The 22,114-nt window shown below is 43.9% G+C and overlaps 1 protein-coding gene across 1 annotated transcript in view; it reads left to right on the top strand.

The window, feature by feature from the left end:
* atp10b (ATPase phospholipid transporting 10B) overlaps positions 1-22,114 on the top strand; it is a 225,986-nt gene that overhangs the window by 48,219 nt on the left and 155,653 nt on the right. Inside the window, exons 3-6 of the mRNA XM_085995733.1 lie at positions 11,553-11,757; positions 12,349-12,434; positions 14,126-14,232; positions 17,190-17,321. Of these exons, the coding sequence (XP_085851859.1) occupies positions 11,553-11,757; positions 12,349-12,434; positions 14,126-14,232; positions 17,190-17,321 (530 nt within the window). The remainder of the gene's footprint in view (positions 1-11,552; positions 11,758-12,348; positions 12,435-14,125; positions 14,233-17,189; positions 17,322-22,114) is intronic.

Raw genomic sequence — 22,114 nt, 5'->3', positions numbered from 1 at the left:
CTCTCCACTTGCCTGGATGAGTGCAGCTCCAACAACACACAAGAAGCTCAACTCCATCCAGGACAAAGCATCCCGCTTGATTGGCACCCCATCCACCACTTTAAACATTCACTCCCTCCACCACTGGCGTACCATGGCTGCAGTGTGTACCATCTACAAGATGCACGCCACCAACTTGCCAAGGTTTCTTCGGCAGCACCTCCCAAATCCGCAATCTCTTCCAACTAGAAGGACAAGGGCAGCAGGCGCATGGGAAAACCATCATCTCCAAGTACCCCTCCAAGTCTCGCACCATCCTGACTTAAAAGTATATCGCCGTTTGTTCATCATCGCTGGGTCAAAATGCTGGAACGCCCTCTCTAACAGCACTGTGGGAGTACCATCACCACACACACTGCAGCAGTTCAAGCAGGTGGCTCACCACCACCTTCTTGAGGGCAATTAGGGATGGGCAATAAATGCAGGCCTTGCCAGCGACGCCTAATGCATAAAAAAAAAGTTTTAATTGCTGGGCATTGGGTGGGCAATTAGCCCAACTCTGTGCCAGCAATGCGAATTGTCCCATCTGTGCGGGCCACCTGTCAAGTTGGAACGTGACAGATCACAAGTTCAGGATTTAGTGCCTGCACAAACACATGCAGAAATCTGAAACTTGCTGTCCATTTCAAAGGCAGTATGACGGCATACTCTGAGAATACGCCGTCATACCCACAGCAAATTCTGGCCCATTGTGCTTAACTAATTTAATTGATTTTTTTGAGAGTCAGTATATATTGATACAGGGAATATTGGATGTTGTATATTTGGATTTCATGAGGTGTTTGATTAGTCATCACATAAGAGACTTGTTTGAAAGTTAAGGCAGATATTATTAAAGGGAATATAATTGCTAAGATAGAGGGTTGTAAAGGTGACAAATTAAATAGGGGTAAATGAATGTTTGTTTGTTTGTTTGTTTTTGGATTGGCTGGGTGTGGTTAGTGGTCCCCAGGGATCTATGCTGGGACTTTTTTGTTTTCCATTTATCTAAATTATTTGGACATGGGTACAAGAGAAATAAAAGTGACGTTTGATGATACTAAATTAGGAAGCACGGCAAAATCAGAGAAAGAATGCAAATGATTTCAGGAGATCATTGACAGATTAGCAGAGTCGGCAGAGAAATGTGAAATATTGGCAAAGAATTTCCACTTTTTTAAAGCATAATTTGAGCATATAATCAGTAACTAACATTTTGTGGCAGCTATTTTTTCTGGTTTTCCAACTGAAAATCAATCCTTCCCTTCCTCTCCCCCCACAAAATTCCCTTGTGCATTTTGGCCCCTCCTGCAATCCACCCACTGAGTCCCAAGTGAGCTCATTTCAATATATTATAATGAGGGTCAGTGATACTGAAGCTGAGTTTCATACTTTTAACTCGTAAAACTATGGGTAAGTTAGCATGAGAATTAAAAGATGCAGCTGTTGCCGGAACAGGCTGAGACAGGTGGAAGTGCAAAGTTTCTGATCCTGAAGCATGAGTGAGCAATATTTGCTATTTTTTCTGACATTCGGCCTACACAGACTTGAACTTGCTTCTTGTTGCTTCTGATGAGTGTGATACCACGGGTAGATTTTCATCCTCCCCACCCACAGTAAGGGCTTTTCATGTGCATACCTTTGTATGTCATTATCATGGAGGAGAAGGAGGAGCAGCAACACAGGTTGGAGCAAAAAAATTCTGGTAGCATTTAAGGAGGATGGACCCCACCAGATATCCGTTTCTTGCCCGCCCCCACCGCCCCACTAAAGAATATATATGCAACTCAAGTCATATGAGGTCCTTTGTGAGGAGATGAGTTGTGAGTGCACTTTGCCAAAGCAGCAATAGGGCATCTCTGCCACCACTGCATGAGGACTTGTACCCACGCTCATCTGCCTGCACACTAATCTCTCTGCCTATAATGATGATTCCAATACTCAACTTTTAAGGCAGAGGCTCTTTTCTGGTATCATGGGGATCTCTAATATTAGGCCAGCTGGCATGTGGGTGACTAAACCTACTGCCTGTCCTGATAGATAATGAACCCACTGAGTGACCTGAACAGCAGCAGACAAGCGCTACAATGAGGCACATGCCCGTACAAGTCATGGAGATGAACATTGGGATCTTAAGAGGATGCTTTTGCTGCATAGACAGGTCGGGCAGGGCGCTGCAGTTTGCTGCAGAACATGTGTCATGGGTAGGTGGAGCCCGCTTTGCTCTGCACAACTTTGTAATACAAATAAATTCTGGACTTGGACATTGCTGGGAGATGGCCCCAGCTGATTTGGAGGTAGAAGTACATGGAGGAGAGCATTAGGTCACTGAACCTTTTGTAGCACTGGCCTGCAGTCCTGGGACTAAGAGAGTTAGTCCTCCATGCCAGTGTCTTCTCCCTCCACAAGGCACGTGTAACATTTCTGCCATGGAGACTCCGCAGTCTGTCTCTCCTGAGCTCCGTCCAGCCAGGAAAATTTGCAAGTCTGCTTCCATAAAATTGTGGAATCTTCTGTTCGGCCTCTGCCATGCCCTTGCCCCTTGTTTGGTGGCCTCTGACAGCTGCTCTTGTAGTAGGCATTCTTGAAAAAGGGCACAAAGATAGGAGACATGCAGTCAAGCTAGCTGGCTGAGCCAAGCACACTTCCTTTCTTACCTACTGCTCCCCCAGCATGCTGTGGCCATCTTCAGCAGGAGCTGCCTTTATAAAGGCAACACTCCATGCATCCCAGCAGATTAATCCCATTTTATGCCAATTGCTATACTAATCATATGCAAATGAGCGGACCAAGGAAACACTTTTCCATACCAGGGGCAGGCACAGTTCATTTTCTATGGGCATAAAAGCAGTGCATCTCACCATGTGGAATTTCCAGGCCATTATATTTTGAGAAGTATTTCCTATGCAGTACAATTGTTAACAGTGGAGGAACAGAGAGACCTACAGGTGCAGATGCATTGATCTTTAAAGATGGGAATGCAGGTAATTAGTTTTGTACATACTTTGAATATAAAGCAAGGAAATAATGCTGAATATGTACAATTAGCTAGGCCATAATTAGAGTATTGCATAGAGTGTTGGGCACTGCTTCCCTCAATTATAGGAAGGATATTCAAACCATAGAGAGCATACAGCACAGATTCACCCAAATGATATCCGGAATGAGAAACTATAGTGATGGAGAGACTTGAAATACTAAAACTATTTTCACTGGAACTGAGAAGGCAAGGCTAGGAAGAGAGTTAATACAGTTTTTTAAAAATATGAATAGGGAAAGGCCAATTCTTAAGTTTAAATTGATGATCCCCTCGTGACGAACTCTCTGCTGAGAATGAGAAGAATGGTTAAGAGAAGTTTATTTATACCAAATGCAATTGGAGCATAGGATGCTTTGCCACAGGGAGTAATTGAGACAGACACCATTACATCTTAAGAGAAAATTGGATAAATATTTGAAGTAAAGAAAAATACAGGGCTAAAGGGAGAGATGAGAGCAGTGGGATTAGTTTTGGAATGCTCGAGCAAAGAGCTTGCACAGATTGAAAGGATTAAATTGCTGCCTCGTGTCCTGTAAATTTATATGATTTTATAAATCGGAAAAGGGCAAGGGAATGAGCTTCGAGCTGACCCTCCAGGTGAAGATCTAGTACTCTCGGACACACTGGCCAAATGACACCCTGTGCTATAGGTTCTATGATTCTTTTTTATTCCAAAGCTCTGGATTTTGGGTAATTTTGGATCTACATTTATGGTAAATGGAAAGTTTATTTGTTTTGCTTGGAAGGTCATCCATTGCATTTTGCAGCTCATTTGATACTCTCTGGAAACATAGGTGTGTATCATGCCTGTAGTGATGGTGTCAGCTGTGGCTCAGTTGGTAGCATTCTCGCCTCTGAGTCAGAAGGTTGTGGGTTTAAGTCCCACTCCAGAGACTGGAGCACAGAAATTTTGGCTGACACGCCAGTGCAGTGCTGAGGGAGTGCTGCACTGTCTGAGGTGCCATCTTTCGGATGAGATGTTAAACCGAGGCTCCGTCTGCTTTCAGTTGGATGTAAAAGATCCCATGGCACTATTTTGAAGAAGAGCAGGGGAATTAGCCCCAGTGTCCTGGCCAATATTTACCCCTCGAACAACATCACTGAAACAGATGATCTGGTCATTATCACATTGCTATTTGTGGGAGCTTGTTGTGCACAAATTGGCCGCATGTTTCTTACAACAGTGACAACACTCAACACTTCAAAAGTACTTAATTGGCTGTAAAGCGCTTTGGGATGTCCTGAGATCGTGAAAGGTGCTACATAAATGTAAGTCTTTCTTTATAGGTGTTAGGACCTAGGGGAATTTTCCTTTACAACACTAACAATTGAACAGATTAACTGGATTAACATCCATGGTAACTGATGTAACAGGACAGGTATTACTAGGCTGAAACTAACAGGGAGATAAAGAAAATATATTTGCTGAATGAGTTTTCTGTAGCTGTGCGCTCGCAATTCTACCTGCAGAAAGGGCGGGTAACTGGATCATAAGAGCATAAGAAATAGGAGCAGGAGTAGGCCCTTCGAGCCTGCTCCATCATGCAGTAAGATCATGGCTGATCTTCTACCTCAACTCCACTTTCCTGCACTATCCCCATATCCTTGTTTCCCTTAATATCCAAAAATCCATCGATCTCTGTCTTAAACATACTCAACGACTGAGCCTCCAGAGCCCTCTGGGGTAGAGCATTCTAAAGATTCACCACCCTTTGAGTGAAGAAATTTCTCCTCATCTCAGTCCTAAATGGCCGACCCCTTATTCTGAGACTGTGACCCCTAGTTCTAGACTCCCCAGCCAGGGGAAACATCCTCCCAGCATCTACCCTGTCAAGTCCCTTAATAATTTAATGTGTTTCAATGAGATCACCTCTCAGTCTTCTAAATTCTAGGGAATATAGGCCTAGTCTCCTCAATCTCTCTCTTCATTGGACAATCCCCCCCCCCCCCATCCCAGGAGTCAGCTTGGTGAACCTTCATTGCACTCCCTCCAAGGCAAATATATCCTTCCTTAGGTAAGGAGACCAAAACTGTACATAGTACTCCAGGTGTGGTCTCACCAAAGCCCTATATAAGACGTCATTACTCTTATGCGCCAATCCTTTTGTAATAAAGGCCAACATACCATTTGCTTTCCTAATTGCTTGCTGTACCTGCATGTTAACTTTCAGTGATTCATGTACAAGGACACCCAGGTCCCTCTGAATAGCAACATTTCCCAATCTCTCACTATTTAAAAAATATTCTGCTTTTCTATTTTTCCTACCAAAGTGGATAACTTCACATTTCTCCACATTATATTCTATCTGCCATGTTCTTGCCCACTCACTTAACATGTCTACATCCCTTTTCAGCCTCTTTGCATCCTCCTCACAACTTACTTTCCCACCCAGCTTTGTATCCTCAACAAACTTGGATACATTACACTCAGCCCCCTCATCTAAGTCATTGATATAAATTGTGAATATCTGAGGCCCAAGCACTGATCCTTGCGGTACCCCACTAGTTACAGCCTGCCAACTGGAAAATGATCCGTTTATTCCTACTCTCTGTTTTCTGTCCGTTAACCAGTCCTCAATCCATACTAATAATATTATCTGGAATCCCATGAACCCTAATTTTGTGTAATAACCTTTTGTGTGGCACCTTATCGAATGCTTTTTCAAAATCCAAATACATTACATCCACTGATTCCACCTTATCTACCCTGCTAGTTACAACCTCAAAAAGCTCTATTAGATTTGTCAAACATGATTTCCCTTTCATAAATCCCATGTTGATGCTACCCGATCGTATTATGATTTTCTCAGTGCCCTGTTCCCACGTCCCTAATAATAGATTCTAGCATTTTCCCTACTACGTGGATCACGTGGAACAAATCGAGAAAGAAAAGAAAAAAACAAACGGGAACACAGCGGTGCTTAGGATGTGAAGAGAACAAGGGGACAAAGTCCTAAAGGGGGAAAGTATATATGAATTGGAATAATGGCTTTGGTACCCCCTGAAAGTAACAATGAAATCAGGAGATTGATAAAACAAAACAAAGGGGCCAATCTCTGTGGTTTCCAGTTTACCCTTTGAAGATTTGAAGAGGAAAGGCAATACCAACAACCGCTATGCGATTAATGCCATCAAGACTACAAAGGACAGTTGTGTTAAGGACTGTTTGCAATTTTTGTTTCACAAAATTAACTTGATTTTGCTGTAAATATACTGTTAAAAGTGAAAATTGTTTGTTTATACTTTGTTCATGCTACAAGTTCAGCATTGGTACTCCGTAGTTTTGGTTTCACATTGACACTAAACTTGTGTCCCTAGGATATCTGTCTGCACTGCTCCCTGACTAGAGAGGATCTCCAGGAGGGCAGAACCTCTACCTGCCTCGGAGATGCTTCCTTGATCCCAATTGACCTTTAGCCTCAAGGTTGTTATTCAATTTCAGTGGCTTTCTGACCTTCAACAGAGTTCCACTAAAAACAGCGTGGAGTTTGATATAGTAGGCCTTGGACTTCCGCAGCTTTGGGGTGCTTATAAAGGCGCTGGCTGCATAGGTTTTTGTGCCTCCGCCCCCCAGCGCTATAAGTGCACAGATCCTGTGCACCAGAAATAACACTACTAAAATTCCCAGCAATGCCCATTGTGAATATCTAACAGAGCACAGTCTTTTATTCTGAGTTTTCTTGCGGGGGGGGGGGGGGGGGTTGGTAAGATGAGCGAGAAAATAATTTTGCGAAGTGCATCGGGCACAACACCTTTGTGTTTGAGGAAGAAATGTATTCTTTTACAGACAATTTCTCCTCCTCCTCCTCTTTCTTGTGTTCTCCCTCTTTCTACTTTCTGCCTGAATGGGCAGCCCTATCTAATCCCAAGTGTCTCACCCCTGATTCTCTGTAAACTGGTACTGGGATTTGGCAGCAACAAATCTCTCGTGACTCTCCCTCCCTGTTCCTGTTCCTAATATACCCATCCTAAGAGAAAGCAGCTGGCCTCTGCTGTGTTTGTTAACTACAGCAATTCAGCTGAGATTGGGATCTTGGTCTGTGAGTGTATTATGGATGCAAGCCTGTATCTTCCTCCTCCATGGCACGGCACATGTTGGGACTCCACCAAACTGTACCACCAGGACCTGAAAACTTCAAACCACATAAGATACCTTCAATCTAAAACCTGTAGCAAACAGGCAAAATCGATGCAAATTATGTTCAAGTGGTTCCTTAAATTAGCAAACTAATCTTTGTAAATTAAACAAGTTTATTGATGACTTGCATTATTTGTACAGCATTTTCTGTCGCTTCTAAAGAGACACTACTATATGTGGCATGTTTTTCCTGTAATGTTCTGTGAAATAGAACCCTGTTGGAATAGTACAGCACGTGTTATAATTGCAGAAGTCTCCCATCAGCTTGAAATGGAATTACTTCCTTTGTATTGGCTGTTTTCTTTGTTCACTTCATATTGTCTTTAAAAAAAGAAAAGCCCTTTCTCTGTCTACCTATTGCAGAGTTATGTACAGCAGAGTAGTTATAATGGGGGAAATTATAACCTAAAAAAACCAGGTGGTTTGGGAGCGTGGGGGGTAGTTCAAGTGTTAAAAATGTGAATCCTGACCTGAAATTGCCTCCAACTTGTCCACTTTTTTTAACGGAGGCAGGATGGCAAGGTGGGACGGGACGGGCAACCAACCTGCTGCCAGGAGGTGGGCCATCTATTTATCTATTATAATGAGGCTGGAAACCTCTTTAACCTCCATTTTGTGTTTAACTGTAGCCAGTTTTGTACACTTCGTAAAACTCACCAGCTACAGCAAGGTGGGAACTGCCGCGTTTTCTCACATTACAACAGTGACTCCACTTCAAAAGTACTTCATTGGCTGTAAAGCGCTTTGAGACGTCCGGTGGTTGTGAAAGGCACTACATAAATGCAAGTCTTTTTTTTAAATGTTATTTAATTTTTACAGTAATTGATTGCAGGCTCATGGATGGGGATCTGATTCGATCCCTCCCTCCGCCTGCCTTAACTTGCATTATTTTTCTCTTGTTAAAAGCTCCACTAAGTGTTACTGTGGTGATTGGGAAAAGTAATATGTTCACTGGTCAAGAGTTTCCCAACTTTCCCCTTCTAAGTCAAGTGTATTGTTGTTTTTCCCATTTCCTGTAAATAGGTGCCGTTAATTTAGAGGTGTGGGAAGACAAAGTTCTCACTGTCCTGAAAACCTCTGTCCAAGTTTTTTTTTTCGTGCTAGGACATCTTCAAGTGCATTGCTTCCTTGGGGAATGCATGACTCTCTCTCTCTCTCTCTCTCTCTCTCATCCTCATTTTCCTTCCTCCACAACAACAATATTAAGATCAGGGGCCTGCATATATGAGCTGCTGTTCTATCAGCTTTGTATGTGGAATGATTCTTGCGTCCTTCTGTCATGTGTCATCCTTCTTTTATAGTCTGCTTATAAGGAGCAGACACAATTCATGACTCAGTGACATTGTTGCATTATGATGCTCTCTTGTATTTACCAAACTAACAAATTGCATTTTCGGGGCAGCAAATGTGACTTTAATTTACATATCTGGTTATAAAACTTTAGTGTGTGCCAAATACATCAGGCAAGGAAATGCAACTGTATAACAAAGCCATATTGGCTGGCAGTCAGAGCCATATTGACAGCCTAATGCTAATGAGATTGAGCAGCAAGGACAGTCCTGACTCAATGCTAACCCATTTCTTTCAGTGACAAAATTATTCTTTTTGTAATTAGTGTAACTGCTGAATAAAACAATGTCAGATCTGTAAAAGATATATTTTTTTAAATGAGACCTTCTGTCAAAACATTTTCTTGAGGCTGTAAGCTGGCAACATAAGCGTCCTAAACATCTTGGAGACTCTGAGTAATGTCTTGTCAATGAAAAGTAATCGTTTTATATTATTACCTTGCGTTCTGTTTCTAAGGTGACCTGTAATCAAAGTTGAGGCCCCTGTGAAATCGATTCAGTTGCATACCATTAAACCATGAAATGTTATAGGTAAATGAATGACATAAGGAGATCAATCTTTAAAAAGAAAGAGAATTTGCATTTATATAGCATCTCTCTCATGACCTCAGGCATCCCAAAGTACTTTGCAGCCAATGAAGTACTTTTGAAGTCTAGTCACTGTGTAATGTAGGGAAACGCGGCAGCCAAATTGCATGCAGCAAGGTCCCACAAACAGCAATGAGATAAATGACCATATAATCTCTTTTTTTAGTGATGTTGGTTGAGGGATCAATGTTAAATCCAAAAGCTGGCACCTCCTGACAGTACAGCACTTCCATAAATCAAAGGGAAACAAAAGCTGTCCCTGTGCAAAACAAGCTGTCGATGCACTATTGGCCTATTGCCATTGACCAATGTCGCCCTCAATGACTTTAAAATAAGAGCTGGATAACTTTAGTTAAGCACAAGATTAAAGGTTATAAGAATGAAAAATATGATCAAATTCTCTGCATGAATGTAGTGGTGCTGCTAGGACTATGTGGATTTGTGGTTTGCAGTTGGTCAGGGTAGGAAAGAGTATAGCTGTGGAATTCATATCGTGGAGGTTTTCCTGATTACCTTTAGCACTTGGAGCAGAGGCTTACAGAGCTCCATCTCGGAGGTTTGCCTGTGGTTAGCTGCTTCCTCCCTCAGGAATGCCATGGACTGGGCTTGGTGCAGGCCATTTTATACATTGAAATAGGTCAAATATCCTTCTCTCAGTTTATACTTTCTGAAGTTCTGAGGACATTTTCTAACATTTTTACTTCCACTGACATTTATATAGTGCTGTATCAAGTTCTTGGCATGTTCCAAAGCACTTTACAGCGAATGCTTTTTGTTTTGAAGAACAGCTTCTCTTATGTAAGCAAATGTGGCAATGATTTGCGCACAGCAGGATCCCACAAATAGTTGGATGAATGATTAGTTAATCTGGGGGGGGGGGTGGTGTTGAAGGAAGAATATTGACCAGAATCTCAGGTGAACTCCCCGGCTTCCTTCGATTAGTGCCAGGGGCTCTCTTACAGCACCTTACACAATGCAATATTCCTTCATAACAGAAAACGCTGGAAAAACTCAGCAGGCCAGGGCAGCATCTGTGGAGAGAGAAACAGAGTCAACGTTTCAGGTCGATGACCTTTCGTCAGAACTGGAAAATAGCAGGAAATGGAAAGCAAGTTTAGGGACTGGGAAAGGGGGGAGGGGATGCAAGAACAAAAGGGGGGAGGTCAGTGATAGGATAGAAAGCAGGAGACATTGAGAGACATTCAAGGCAAGAGGTGGTAGTAATGGGACAGGTTAAGGAACAAAGGATGGCTCTAGATGAGGTGTGAATTGCGCTGGCAGAATGAAGGACAGCTGCCATGTGGGAGGGAAAAAAATGTGTGGATAAAAAAAAAAGGGAAGAAAATATATATATATGTGATGGGGGCCAAGGTTATGATCTGAAATTTTGAACTCTATGTTGAGTCCAGAGGGCTGTAGAGGCCCTTTCCCAGCCCCTAAACTTGCTTTCCATTTCCTGCTTTTTAACAGTTCTGACGAAAGGTCATCGACCTGAAATGTTAACTCTGTTTCTCTCTCCATGGATGCTGCCTGGCCTGCTGAGTTTTTCCAGCGTTTTCTGTAATTTTGGATTTCCAGCATCCGCAGTATTTTGCTACAATATTCCTTCAGTACTGCATTGAAGTGTTTGCCCAGACCACGTGCTCAAATTTGTAGTAGGAGTTGAATCCACAACCTGTTGATTGCAAGGCGCGACTGCTACCAGCTGAGCTAATCTGACACTTAAAACTGTTCATTTGTTTGATTTCTTTCCTAATGAGATCATTTTCCCATTTTCTGGTAGCCACTCTTACTCAAGATCACAGTAATTATTATTAGCCTAGTTCCTAGTGTTTCACTCCAAAATTTGTAACATTTTAGAGCAATATGGTGATGCAATGACAGAGGGGGTCATTTTAACCTACCAGCCAAACAGGAAACTGGATTGGATTGGATTGGATCAGTCAGAAACTAAAATCGGGTGAGGTATAAAACAGACGGCCCATCCAATCCTATGAGTATCCTGCCGGGCGGGTTACGTTAAACGTAGCCTCCTAGGATCTCTGTCCTCTGTTGTCCCCAGTTTGTCATTTGCGACCATGCCACTAGCTAAAAGGAATAGAGTCCAGCTCAACGTTTTTACATTTAAACACCAACCTGGCAGTAGTTTGTAAGACCCAAGTAAACATGTGTTTTCAATACTCTTGGTTCCAGAGTTGTCCTGCTTTGTATTCAAGCATTGAGTGTGGAAGCAGCATGCACCTGGAGTCGACCATATTCATATAACGTAAAAATACCGTTAGCTCCCTCCGGTTGTGATGCGCTGTGCAAAGTCTGAGTCTGTGAAGGGAGAAGGAAAACAATACCTTAGGATGCAGGGGAGAGGTTAATTTATGTTAAAGCAATTCATAAGACTGTCTAAATATTTTGTTTTCTACAGGAAGCAGAAGCAGTATGTTGGGAAATGCTGGAAAGATGTCCGAGTCGGTGATTTTGTACGGTTATCATGCAATGAAATTATTCCAGCTGATATGCTCCTATTGCATTCATCAGAACAAAATGGAATCTGCCACATTGAGACCTCTAACCTCGATGGAGAAACTAACCTCAAGCAGAGACTGGCGGTGAAAGGATTTTCTAATCCCGTAAGATGCTGCTTTCATTTGTTTCTTTGATTGTTGCTTAAAGGGAACATCAGTAGGAGCATTTTGGGTGAAGTTGCTAGGAAAGTATCTAAGGTTTTTTTTTACAAATGTAGTGTGATTACAACATTCATAGTGTGGTGAGTTTACCTGTGGTACTTGTAACGATCAAAAACATGTCATTCTATAGTGGACACTAGGTGGAGCCGTAGAGCTGTATATAGCTGTATGTATTAAGACTACACTACCCAGCTGTATATATATTAAGACTACATTACCCATGAGGCTAGGCTACCCACAAGGCAACAGTCAAGATGGAAGCCTCTACAGATACTGTACCAGTCCACATGCGCTCAATAAAAGTAACTAGCAAAAGCTAGCTGTGTTCATAATAAGAATGTCTATTTATTAATGAAAATAACAGTACTGAAACCTCTTCACATTAAAACAGAAATGATAGTTCTTCCCAATTTGAGCAATTTGAAATTGATCTGTTACTTGACCATTGTAAAATGTTGCTGTTAGTAAAGTGTGTTGTGATTTTTTAATCTGTCATGCAGCACACGTCGCATGATAATGTTAACTATTTTCTAGGATTCTGAGTTTGAACCAGAGAACTTCAACAGCACTATAACCTGTGAAAGTCCCAACAATGAGCTCAACAAATTTAAGGGCTTTGTGTAAGTATGGAACTTCTTTTATTGCACCAGGGGCGCGATTTGCCAGCCCTGGGGAGGCAGGTATGGAGGCGGGACAGCCGGGAAAATGGCAGAATTTGGGGGCGGGAGCCTAACCCGCCGCCAACCTGCCTCCATGCTATCTTGCCAGGAGACGGGTAGCCGTCCCGCGCTGGGTTCTGTCTCCTTGGAGGCGGCAAGGGATTACAGCCACTTAACAAGTAGTTAACAGGCAGAAAATAGGCTTATCAACATTTTGCCCACACAAGTGCGGGCTTCCCGAAGGCTCCGAACCCCGCCAGGGTCACCAAGGCGAGTAGTGGGTCTGCGGGGGTCGGAGGGGTGCAAAAGTGTGCTGTGAAGGTAAGTGATGGGTGCAAGTGTGGAGAGGTGAGTATCTGAGGTAAGTGGCAAGTGTTAGAAAAAGTGTACTTACCTTTGTTTCTTCCTGCAGGCTTCAGTCGGTGGGTATGCGGAGAGTCTCGCACCTCCGCGGTAGAGATGACAGATGGCCATTGCATTCTCCAATGCAACAACCATCTCATTTCTGCAAAAGAAAGAGGTTTGATGAGGGCTTGAATTCAAGACCTCATCAAACTACAGAGAATGTCACTGTTTGACAGCTTCACAGAGCTGTCAAAGGATGACAATTCATGTGTCAAAAATTTTTGGCATATGAAACGTCATACGTTGACATTCTCTGCAACTGGCTTTCCCGTAATTGGCCTGCTAAGCCCGCTGGGCGGGCTTAACAAGGTCAATCGAGGGAAAATAGCATGGGTTGGCCAGAAGTTGATGGAGGCGGGACTGAAACCCGACAAGTGGGAGTCCCGCCTCCAAAAGCTGATTTTGTGTTACTGCAAATGAGCAACATTTTAGGTTTTGCGGAATTCACGGGGATGATACAGAACTTACAAATCTGACCAGGCTTGTTCATGGCAGTCGTGAGTCTGAGAGCATCCTGCTAATTTCTGGGTTTGGTAAGGTTATATTTATGAATGATGGCTTTATCTGGTGACCTCATGGTGATTGGCAGTCAATACATTATCAATAGGATGCAGGTTTGACTCTGGGATTCTGCAGGCAGCAAGTTCCTGATTCCCACTGTGCTGCTGTGAGTTCAAAGAGGACAGGTTTTTCCCTCCTCTAAGGGAGGGAGGAAGGATCATTGAATTCTCGTGGTATGACCTGAGAGTGTCAGTGGCAGAGGCTTCAGAACAGCTTGTCTTCAGTGCCCATCACATTAAGAACTACATATATGGTAGAAAAAATATATAGTGGTGGAACATTTATTCATGCCTCTAATATCTGATACGCTTGGGTTTTTAAGGCAGCCATATCACTGAACACTTGCCCACATAAAGGAAGGGGATACTGGGGGACAGCCAATCTTGGGTGGCTCTTATCCATATTTTAACAGTCCGGTTACTGTAGAACACATGACTTGCCTACCCTCAACACTGCAGGCAGCGTATAACATAGATGGTGTGAAATAATATCTTTTTAAAAAAAAAAAGAAGAATAGTCCAAATCCAGGAGATGGATCTCAATAGACTATGCTTTTAAAAACGGTGTCAGATTTTCTCTTGCAAATAGTTTTGCAGTTGACATTTTGCTTCAATGAGTGTTAATTTTACAAAGGAGTAAAAAAAACTGGTTAGTGCAATACTAATTGTGGTGGTTTTGCTTTGCAGGGAAAAACCTGATAAAAAGAAGATTGGCTTTGATAAAGACAGCCTCTTACTTCGAGGCTGCACCATCCGGAACACCAAAGATACTGTGGGAATAGTTGTATATGCAGGTATGTAGTGCATGTTATTAATTATTCCTATGAAGTTGGTCTCTTGGGTTCCTAAGGAGGAGGTGGAATCACCATTAATCAAAAAGCAGCTGTAGGGAGACTATGTGGCCTAGTTTATTCAGCAGAAAAGGGCCTCTTCCAGCAATGAGAATTTGAACAAGTGTCTGTCGATTTTTATTGCAAATTTGCTAAATCAAAAGAGAGAGAAGTGCTTGCATTTATAGAGCGCCTCTTACGACCTCGAGACACACAAAATAATAATCCAGGGAATGGGAGTTTAAATCCCACCAGTAGTTTGAGAATTTGAAATTAAAAGTAACGGCCCAGAATTGGCGGTCTGGATGACGGTGAACTGGCAGCGTTCACTGTCATTCCGCCTTTGAAACTGACCGCAACTTTTTGATTTGGCACATGTGGAAATCCTGAAGTTGTGGTCTGTCCTTCACTGCTCCGACACAGGCTGCGTTGTGCCACCCCACCCCCACCCCCATCCCGAGTCGATAATCGGAGAAATCACTCAAATCAGGGAAACTGACGAAAACTTCGGCTCTTCCGTAGTAAAATTCCCCACTGAAAGTTAGACCCAAAGGGATTAAGTGTAACTGAGGTTTTTTAACAGCGTATTGACTACTAAATAAAGGTTATGGACCTGGAAAACAAATTTAAATTTTGTGCAGTGTGAAATTTATCCATTTTAATAAAACATAATGGGGGAAAAATTCAGTTGGTAGCGCCTTAAGAGGGCGCTAAGTGGGGCGCAAACCAACTAGCGCCCGGGCGTGGCACTGCCCACGCCTCCCGCAAAATTCAGCAGGAGGTTAGTGGTGGCGCTAACCGGTAGTGCCCTGTGGTGCTGCGCCTCTGGTGATGACGTCATTGGTGTGCGCAGCGCCCCGGCCGCGATCTTCGGGAGCACCCCCAGACGCTATGTCCGACAGGGTCAGGGGGGCGTACCTGCGGCTGGGGAGGCGCAATTTAAATGCGAGGTGCGGGGCGGCCATTTTTGTTGCTGGCCGCCTGCCAGCACTTGCCTGCGCTCCCGTCCCAGACCTCCTGAAACGCCCCCGCCCCCCGCAGACTGCCAGCTGCGCTCCAAGAGCCCGGCACTTCTCTTGGATGCCGGGCTCTTTTGTCTGCACTCCTGATCCCCCGGGGGCCCAGCTGGGCCCCAGGTCGTGCTGCACAAGGCCCCTCCCCTTTTAAGAAGGGGAGGAAGGTCTGCAATACCGCAGCACGACGTGCCGCTGTGCCCCAAGAGGGATGCGGAGCGCTTCCAGTAGCGCCCTGCTTCCCTCTTGAGGCACAACCACTCAATTTCCAGCGCAGGGGCGATAATTTTTCCAGGGCGCTACTTTTAGCGCCCCGGCGAAGTTAGCGCCTCAATTGGGGCGCTACTCAACTTTTAGCCCAACATTTTTTAAGTAACTTTTTTAAGTTTGTTCATCTTTATTTCAGATTTGCCTTTTTCCCCATGTGAGAGCCCCAATCCTTGTTTCGCTCCCTCTAACATTTTTAAAAAGTTAGAATTTTAAGAGCTTACCCACATCCTATTCGCTGTCTGTGAGAATTCTGCGTTTTGATTGGCTGCTTAGACAGCTTGTTGACGTCACAGCAGCTAGCACTAGGGGATCCCCACTATACTCCGTTGATTTGAACTGAGCGTCGGAAAACCCAAACTTCTCGACACCGAGTTTGCGAGATCTTTGTGCGAAGCTTAATTTGGGGCCAGCGGCGAACGCCTTCGCTTCATTACTGACCGCAAATTCCAGGCCGATAATTTTAACCTAACCCGTGGAAAACTTGTCAGGATCGGAGCTTTAAAAAAGCAAATCTGGAAACAAAAAGCTTGTATCAGTAAAAGTGACCATAAAGCTGTCAGATTGTCATAAAAATCCAACTGGTTCACTAATGTCCTTCCTTCAGGGAAGGAAACCTGCCATCCTTACCCGGTCTGGCCTGTAGGTGAATCCAGTCCCACACCAACTTGTTGACTCTTAATTGCCCTCTGAAATGGCCTAGCAAGCCACTCAGTCATATCAAACTATGATACACCAGGGCAACTAGGGATGGGCAACAGATGCCGGCCTTGCCAACGACGCCCACATCCCGAGAATTTTTTTTTTTTAATGAGCCATTGGAAGCTGATTTCTTATCTAATTTCACCACTGCAATGCCACATCTTTAATATTAAGGAATAGGTTCATTCTATAAAGCTTTGTGTGAATGCTCACATCGGGGCTCAACTTTTGTTTAATTACAAAAACTGAAGTTGCATTTTACTACCTATCCATGAGCTGATTGTGAAAAACCTATTTGCTGTTTTATAATGGGTCACCAATACAATGAATGGTATGCAGTGTCAAAAATCAGAAAATGTTGGAAATACACAGCAGGTCAGTCAAGAGAAAATACAAGTTGAAGTTTTGGGTGTATACCCTTCCTGTGCTCTGATGAAGGGTACACATCCAAACTTAACCTGTCTTTTCGTGAGTGGCATGGGTTTAAATGCCCTTTGGCACATTCTTCCTTATTGGCAGGAACCCAGATGGAGGACGAAGTTTTACTTCAGGATATTATCTGCTATAGTGGTGGACATGTTTTAGCTGCGGTCAGAGTACTGCTTCAGGTGTGGCCGATGCAAAGAGACAGTATCTCTGGGGAGAATGAAAAACACTTTGCAAAGACCATGAAAATGACACAACAGTACTTAAGCCAAGTACTGTGTTAGTGATTGACAACAGTGCCAAAGCAGTATATGGACTAAAAATGCCAGTGACATGTGTTTCTATGCATGTGCCCATTGACAATCTGTAGCTAGCATTAACTGAGCCTTGTAGGTTTAGACCAATCTGAAACCTTAAAATAATATCAATACACAGATTGCAGCTGAATTACTGCCCGAGATATGCTGAAATGTATGGCGATTATCAACAATTCTTTAATATGCATTTTTTCAGGTCATGAGACCAAAGCAATGCTTAATAATAATGGACCTCGCTACAAGCGGAGTAAGATGGAGAGGAGAATGAACATTGATGTCCTCTGCTGTGTGGGCCTGCTGGTGGTTATGTGTTTTATAGGAGCACTGGGTAAGATGTGCGAGGGTAGCAACCTTTGACTTAGTTGCTGTAGCTGGAATGGTGCAAATGAGAATGGTCTAATGAGATTGAAATGGGTGGCAATTGCTGGAATAAGTTAAAACTAATTTCTGCAGTGAGTGATATTTATATAGGGGTGTATTACAGCAAAAACTCTCGTGGCCATGCATAGTTGCTACATAAGGTTCTGTAGTGTCCGTGTGTTGATAAAGACACTGAAGACAGGAGTTGGTTCATAGATATTTACTAAGCAAAGTCTGGGGGGGGTTCTAACGGATATACACAATACACAGGCTTATATAGCCCGAGTGGCAATCACCGGCACCACAGCACACCTGGGGCTCTTAAAGGCACATACACTACAATTCCTCCCCTTTTAGCTAACCAGTACATCATATTTTAAGTAATTATTAATTACATGGTATAAGCAAAATAATATACATTGCTGTAGTTAATTAATTATAAGTCAGTCTCTCAGGAGGCTTCCTGACTCGGTCCGGATAACGCCTCGGGGGTGTAGTAGTTTCTGGTGGTGTAGTAGGTTCTTCTGGCAAGGCTGATTCGGCTTGAATGCCAGTGTCGGGTTCATCGGGTTCCAGTATCACCGGATTGGAGGTAGATATGGGTATCTCTACTTCATCGTTAGACGTATAGAGTTGTGGTGTAGATTGTCCCTTTTCGGATGACTTTATGATTTGGTCAGCATGGCGCCTTATTATGCTTTCTCCGATGTCCACGGTATACATCAGTGGTCCTAGTCGTGTGCCGATAGTTCCAGGCTGCCATTTCTCGGTACGGTAGTCCTGGGCCAAAACTTGTTGACCTATCTGGAAGGTTCTAGTTGGCCTTTCATTCATGCCTTGAAACTGCCGGTTCTCCACGTCCCTTCTGATGTTGGGCTTGACCAAATCCAGCCGGCATCTTAGGTTTCTATTGAAGAACATCATGGCGGGAGTTTGGTTGGTAACCATATGTGTTGCATTCCTGTATGCGAATAAGAAGTTATCCACCTTGTGCTGAAGTTTTATGTCTTCATTACCCATGGCCTTTATGGCCTTCTTGAAGGTCTGGACAAACCTTTCAGCCAATCCATTGGTGGCGGGATGGTATGGGGCGGACGTGTAGTGCTTAACCCCATTGTTTTTTAAGAACTTTCTGAATTCTTCAGACACAAATTGCGGTCCATTATCAGAACAGATCTGTTCTGGCAGCCCATTCCTGGCAAATATGGTCCTTAATACTGTGATGGTTTTTTCCGTGGTGGTGGAGGACATCTTTATTACCTCCGGCCACTTGGAGTGTGCATCAACCGCGATTAAGAACATTGAGTCCATAAATGGACCAGCAAAGTCGATGTGTACCCTTTGCCAGGGAGATGAGGGCCACTCCCATGGATGTAGAGGGGCTTGTGGTGGAGCGTTTTGGACCTTCTGGCATCCTAGGCAGCTCTTGGTCATTTCTTCGATGTCTCCATCGATACCTGCCCACCATACAAACGCCCTGGCTCGGTTCTTCATTTTCACTCCACCTAGATGCCCCTCGTGAAGCTCCTTTAGCACTTTATCCTGGAGTTTGGGTGGAATCACCACTCTGGATCCACACATCAAGGTTCCTCGGCACACTGACAGCTGTTCTCCTCTTTGCGAGAATGCTGGCAACAGTGGTTCACCATGTGCTGGCCATCCCTTCACTGTTAAATCGTAGACCCGTGAAAGAGTCGGGTCATTTCTCGTTTCCCTTTCAATGGCAGAATTTGTTACTGGTAGACATTCCACTATGGTAGAGTGGAACATCTCCATTGGGTCTACTGTAGGTGCCTCTTCTACCGTTGGCAACGGTAGGCGCGATAAACCGTCAGCATTCCCATGCTGTTTTGACCCTTTGTATTCTACGTTGTATTGGTGTGCCCCTAGAAAAAGGGACCACCTCTGTAGCCTTTGTGCTGTCATAATGGGAACACCCTTTTTAGGGTTGAATATGGAGATGAGGGGTTGATGGTCAGTCAACAAGGTAAATTTTTGTCCGTGTAGGTAATGGTTGAATTTCTTTACTCCCTATACCAGGCTGAGTGCTTCCCTGTCGATTTGGGCATAGTTACGCTCAGCTGAGTTCAATGAGCGTGACGCAAAAGCTATCGGCCGTTCCGAGCCATCAGGGAATTTATGCGATAATACTGCCCCTATGCCGTAAGGGGATGCATCGCACGCCAGTCTGATTGGCAGTGATGGTTGTAATGAGCGAAAACTTTTTTGGATGTGATTAAGTCTTTGCATTTATGGAAGGCACTTTTGCAGTCTTCGTTTCATTTCCAAATTACTCCTGTTTGTAGCAGTTCATAAAGAGGGTGTAGAAGAGTTGATAAGTTCGGTAAAAATTTATGATAGTAATTTATTAATCCCAGGAACGACCTTAATTGTGAAACATTTTCAGGTGCTGGGGCTTTTATGACCGCCTCAATTTTTTCAGGTGACTTATGCAAACCTTCCTTATTTATTATGTGGCCACAATATGATATTTGATTTCGGAAAAATTCGCACTTGTGGCGATTTGCTCGTAGGCCCTGTTCTCTCAGCCTAGTGAGCACCTGCTCTAAATTGGCAAGGTGCTTGTTGTCATTTTCTCCTGCTACAAGGATGTCGTCTAGGTAGCATTGAGTCCCCGGAATCCCTTGCAGGACTTGCTCCATAGCTCTTTGCCAGATAGCTGGAGCGGATGCTACTCCGAAAACCAGTCGATTGTACTGGTACAGACCTTTGTGTGTATTTATCGTGAGATTTTTTAGAGGCCTCTTCAACCTCCATCTGTCGATATGCCTGTGCCAAGTCAATTTTGGTGAAACGTTTCCCTCCGGATAGTGAGGCGAAAATATCTTCTATCCTCGGAAGAGGATACTGTACCGTGTGAAGGACCGGGTTTACAGTCACCTTGAAGTCTCCACAGATGCGAATTTTTCTCTGTTCTTCAGATTTATCATTCTTCAATGCTTTCTTCATGACTGGGACGATGGGTGTTGCCCACTCGCTCCAATCTACTTTAGATAATACGCCTGCCTTTTCCAAATTCTCCAGCTCTGCCTCGACTGCTGGACGAATTGCGTATGGCACCGGTCTTGCCTTAAAAAACTTGGGAATTGCTGCATCTTCCACTTTTATTGAGGCGGTGATGCCTTTCAAGGTTCCTAGTTTCTCTTGAAATACTTCCTTGGCGTTGGCCAAGATGTCTTTTAATCGTTCAGGTATGACGTCATCATCATTTTTTTCCTTACTGGTCACCGTCAGTGCCTGAATGGAGTGCCAGTCTAAACGTATTTTTCTGATCCATTCACGTCCCAACAGCGGTGGACCACCATCTTGTAGAACGTATAAATACAACTTCTGTATTTCCTTGCCGTTGTATACAACAGGCACCCTTATTTTTCTTTTGGGGTATACTTTCTGCCCCGTATATGTTTTCAAGATAATGGATGTGTCTTTTAAAGGTATATGCAGAAATAGCCGCTCGTAATCCCGTCGATTTATGACGGTCAGAGCTGATCCTGTATCTAGCTCCATTTTAACTGGGGACCCTGCTATTGTGAGGGTAACCCAAATGGTCTGGTAATCTTCTTTGGCAATTACATTATGTAATTTGAGAGAGCTTAGTCTCTTGTTCCCAGAGTCGCTATCACTCTTCTGGTCTTCGGAGCTACTGTCCATCATCATTTGTACCTTTCTGTGCTTTTCCTTATTGATTCTTTTCCCGTTAGTGGATTTTTTGTTTTCAGATCGGCACACACGTGGAATGTGTCCCATCTTTCCGCATCGCCTGCATGCTTTTTCCTTGAACCAGCAGTCCCTCTGGTCATGGGTGGATCTGCCGCAGCGATAACATCTCTCGAAACCCCGTGTCATTTCATGGGTGCCGAAGTCCTGTGGCCTTTGCTGTATCTTTGCAGCTCCTATTGCACTGAAAGCCTTGTCCAGTGTTAAATTTTTCTCAGAAGATACCTTTTTTTGTGTTTCTACACTTAGGGGATCGCAGATGAATTTGTCTCGCAGAGAATCTGCCAGTCCTGCCTCGAATTGGCAGTGTAGGGTATCAACAATCTCCTCAAAATTCTTGTCCATCGGTTCGGCTGGAGTGATTAAGTTTCGTAACAGCTTGTATGTCTTTGCGCCCATTAGATCCAGAAGCACTGAAGCTTTTTTTTCATCTTCTATTCCATTTGCGGTGCAATATACCTCCACTCTTTCCACATATGTGGTCCAATCCTCTATCTCGTTATCAAAAACATCAATATTGCCAGAATTAGGCATCTTAGAAAAGATATGGCGCGTCCCGCGCTTTTCTTTCTTTTCTGTAGAAAAGATATGGCGCTTCCCGCGCTTTCCCGCCGCTGCTGCCGATGACAACGCTGTTTACTGCGGTTTCCGTTTGTTTTATTTCTTTTTTAAATTTACTGTTGGAGACGCGTTCCCGCCGGAGTTTCTCTCCAGGTCTGAACGCTGACCTGCTTGCCGCGCCGGCCGTCTCCCGAGTGCTCCCTCCCAGTCCGTTATTGTTTGCCTCCGATTTCGCTGCCTGTCTCAGCTGCAGAGCCAGCCGCTGGAGCCCCAGCCTGACGCCCAGGAAAGATTAGCGCAGTACCTGCCACCAGCTTGGCCAGCTGGTGAAACCACAGCTTCTCTCACTTCCTTGAGTCTTCAGGACGCCCGAGGAATCAATGTCCTTGAGGTGCTGCCGAATTGTAGGTAAGTCCGTTTCCACTTCATCGCCACTGTAGTGTCCGTGTGTTGATAAAGACA

This window comes from Somniosus microcephalus, chromosome 8, assembly GCF_052327205.1.
Source record: "Somniosus microcephalus isolate GS21.2 chromosome 8, FLI_Smic_1.0, whole genome shotgun sequence".
NCBI lineage: Eukaryota > Metazoa > Chordata > Chondrichthyes > Squaliformes > Somniosidae > Somniosus > Somniosus microcephalus.
The sequence above is the reverse complement of the archived record's forward strand: the minus strand, read 5'-3'. Positions and strand labels throughout refer to the sequence as shown.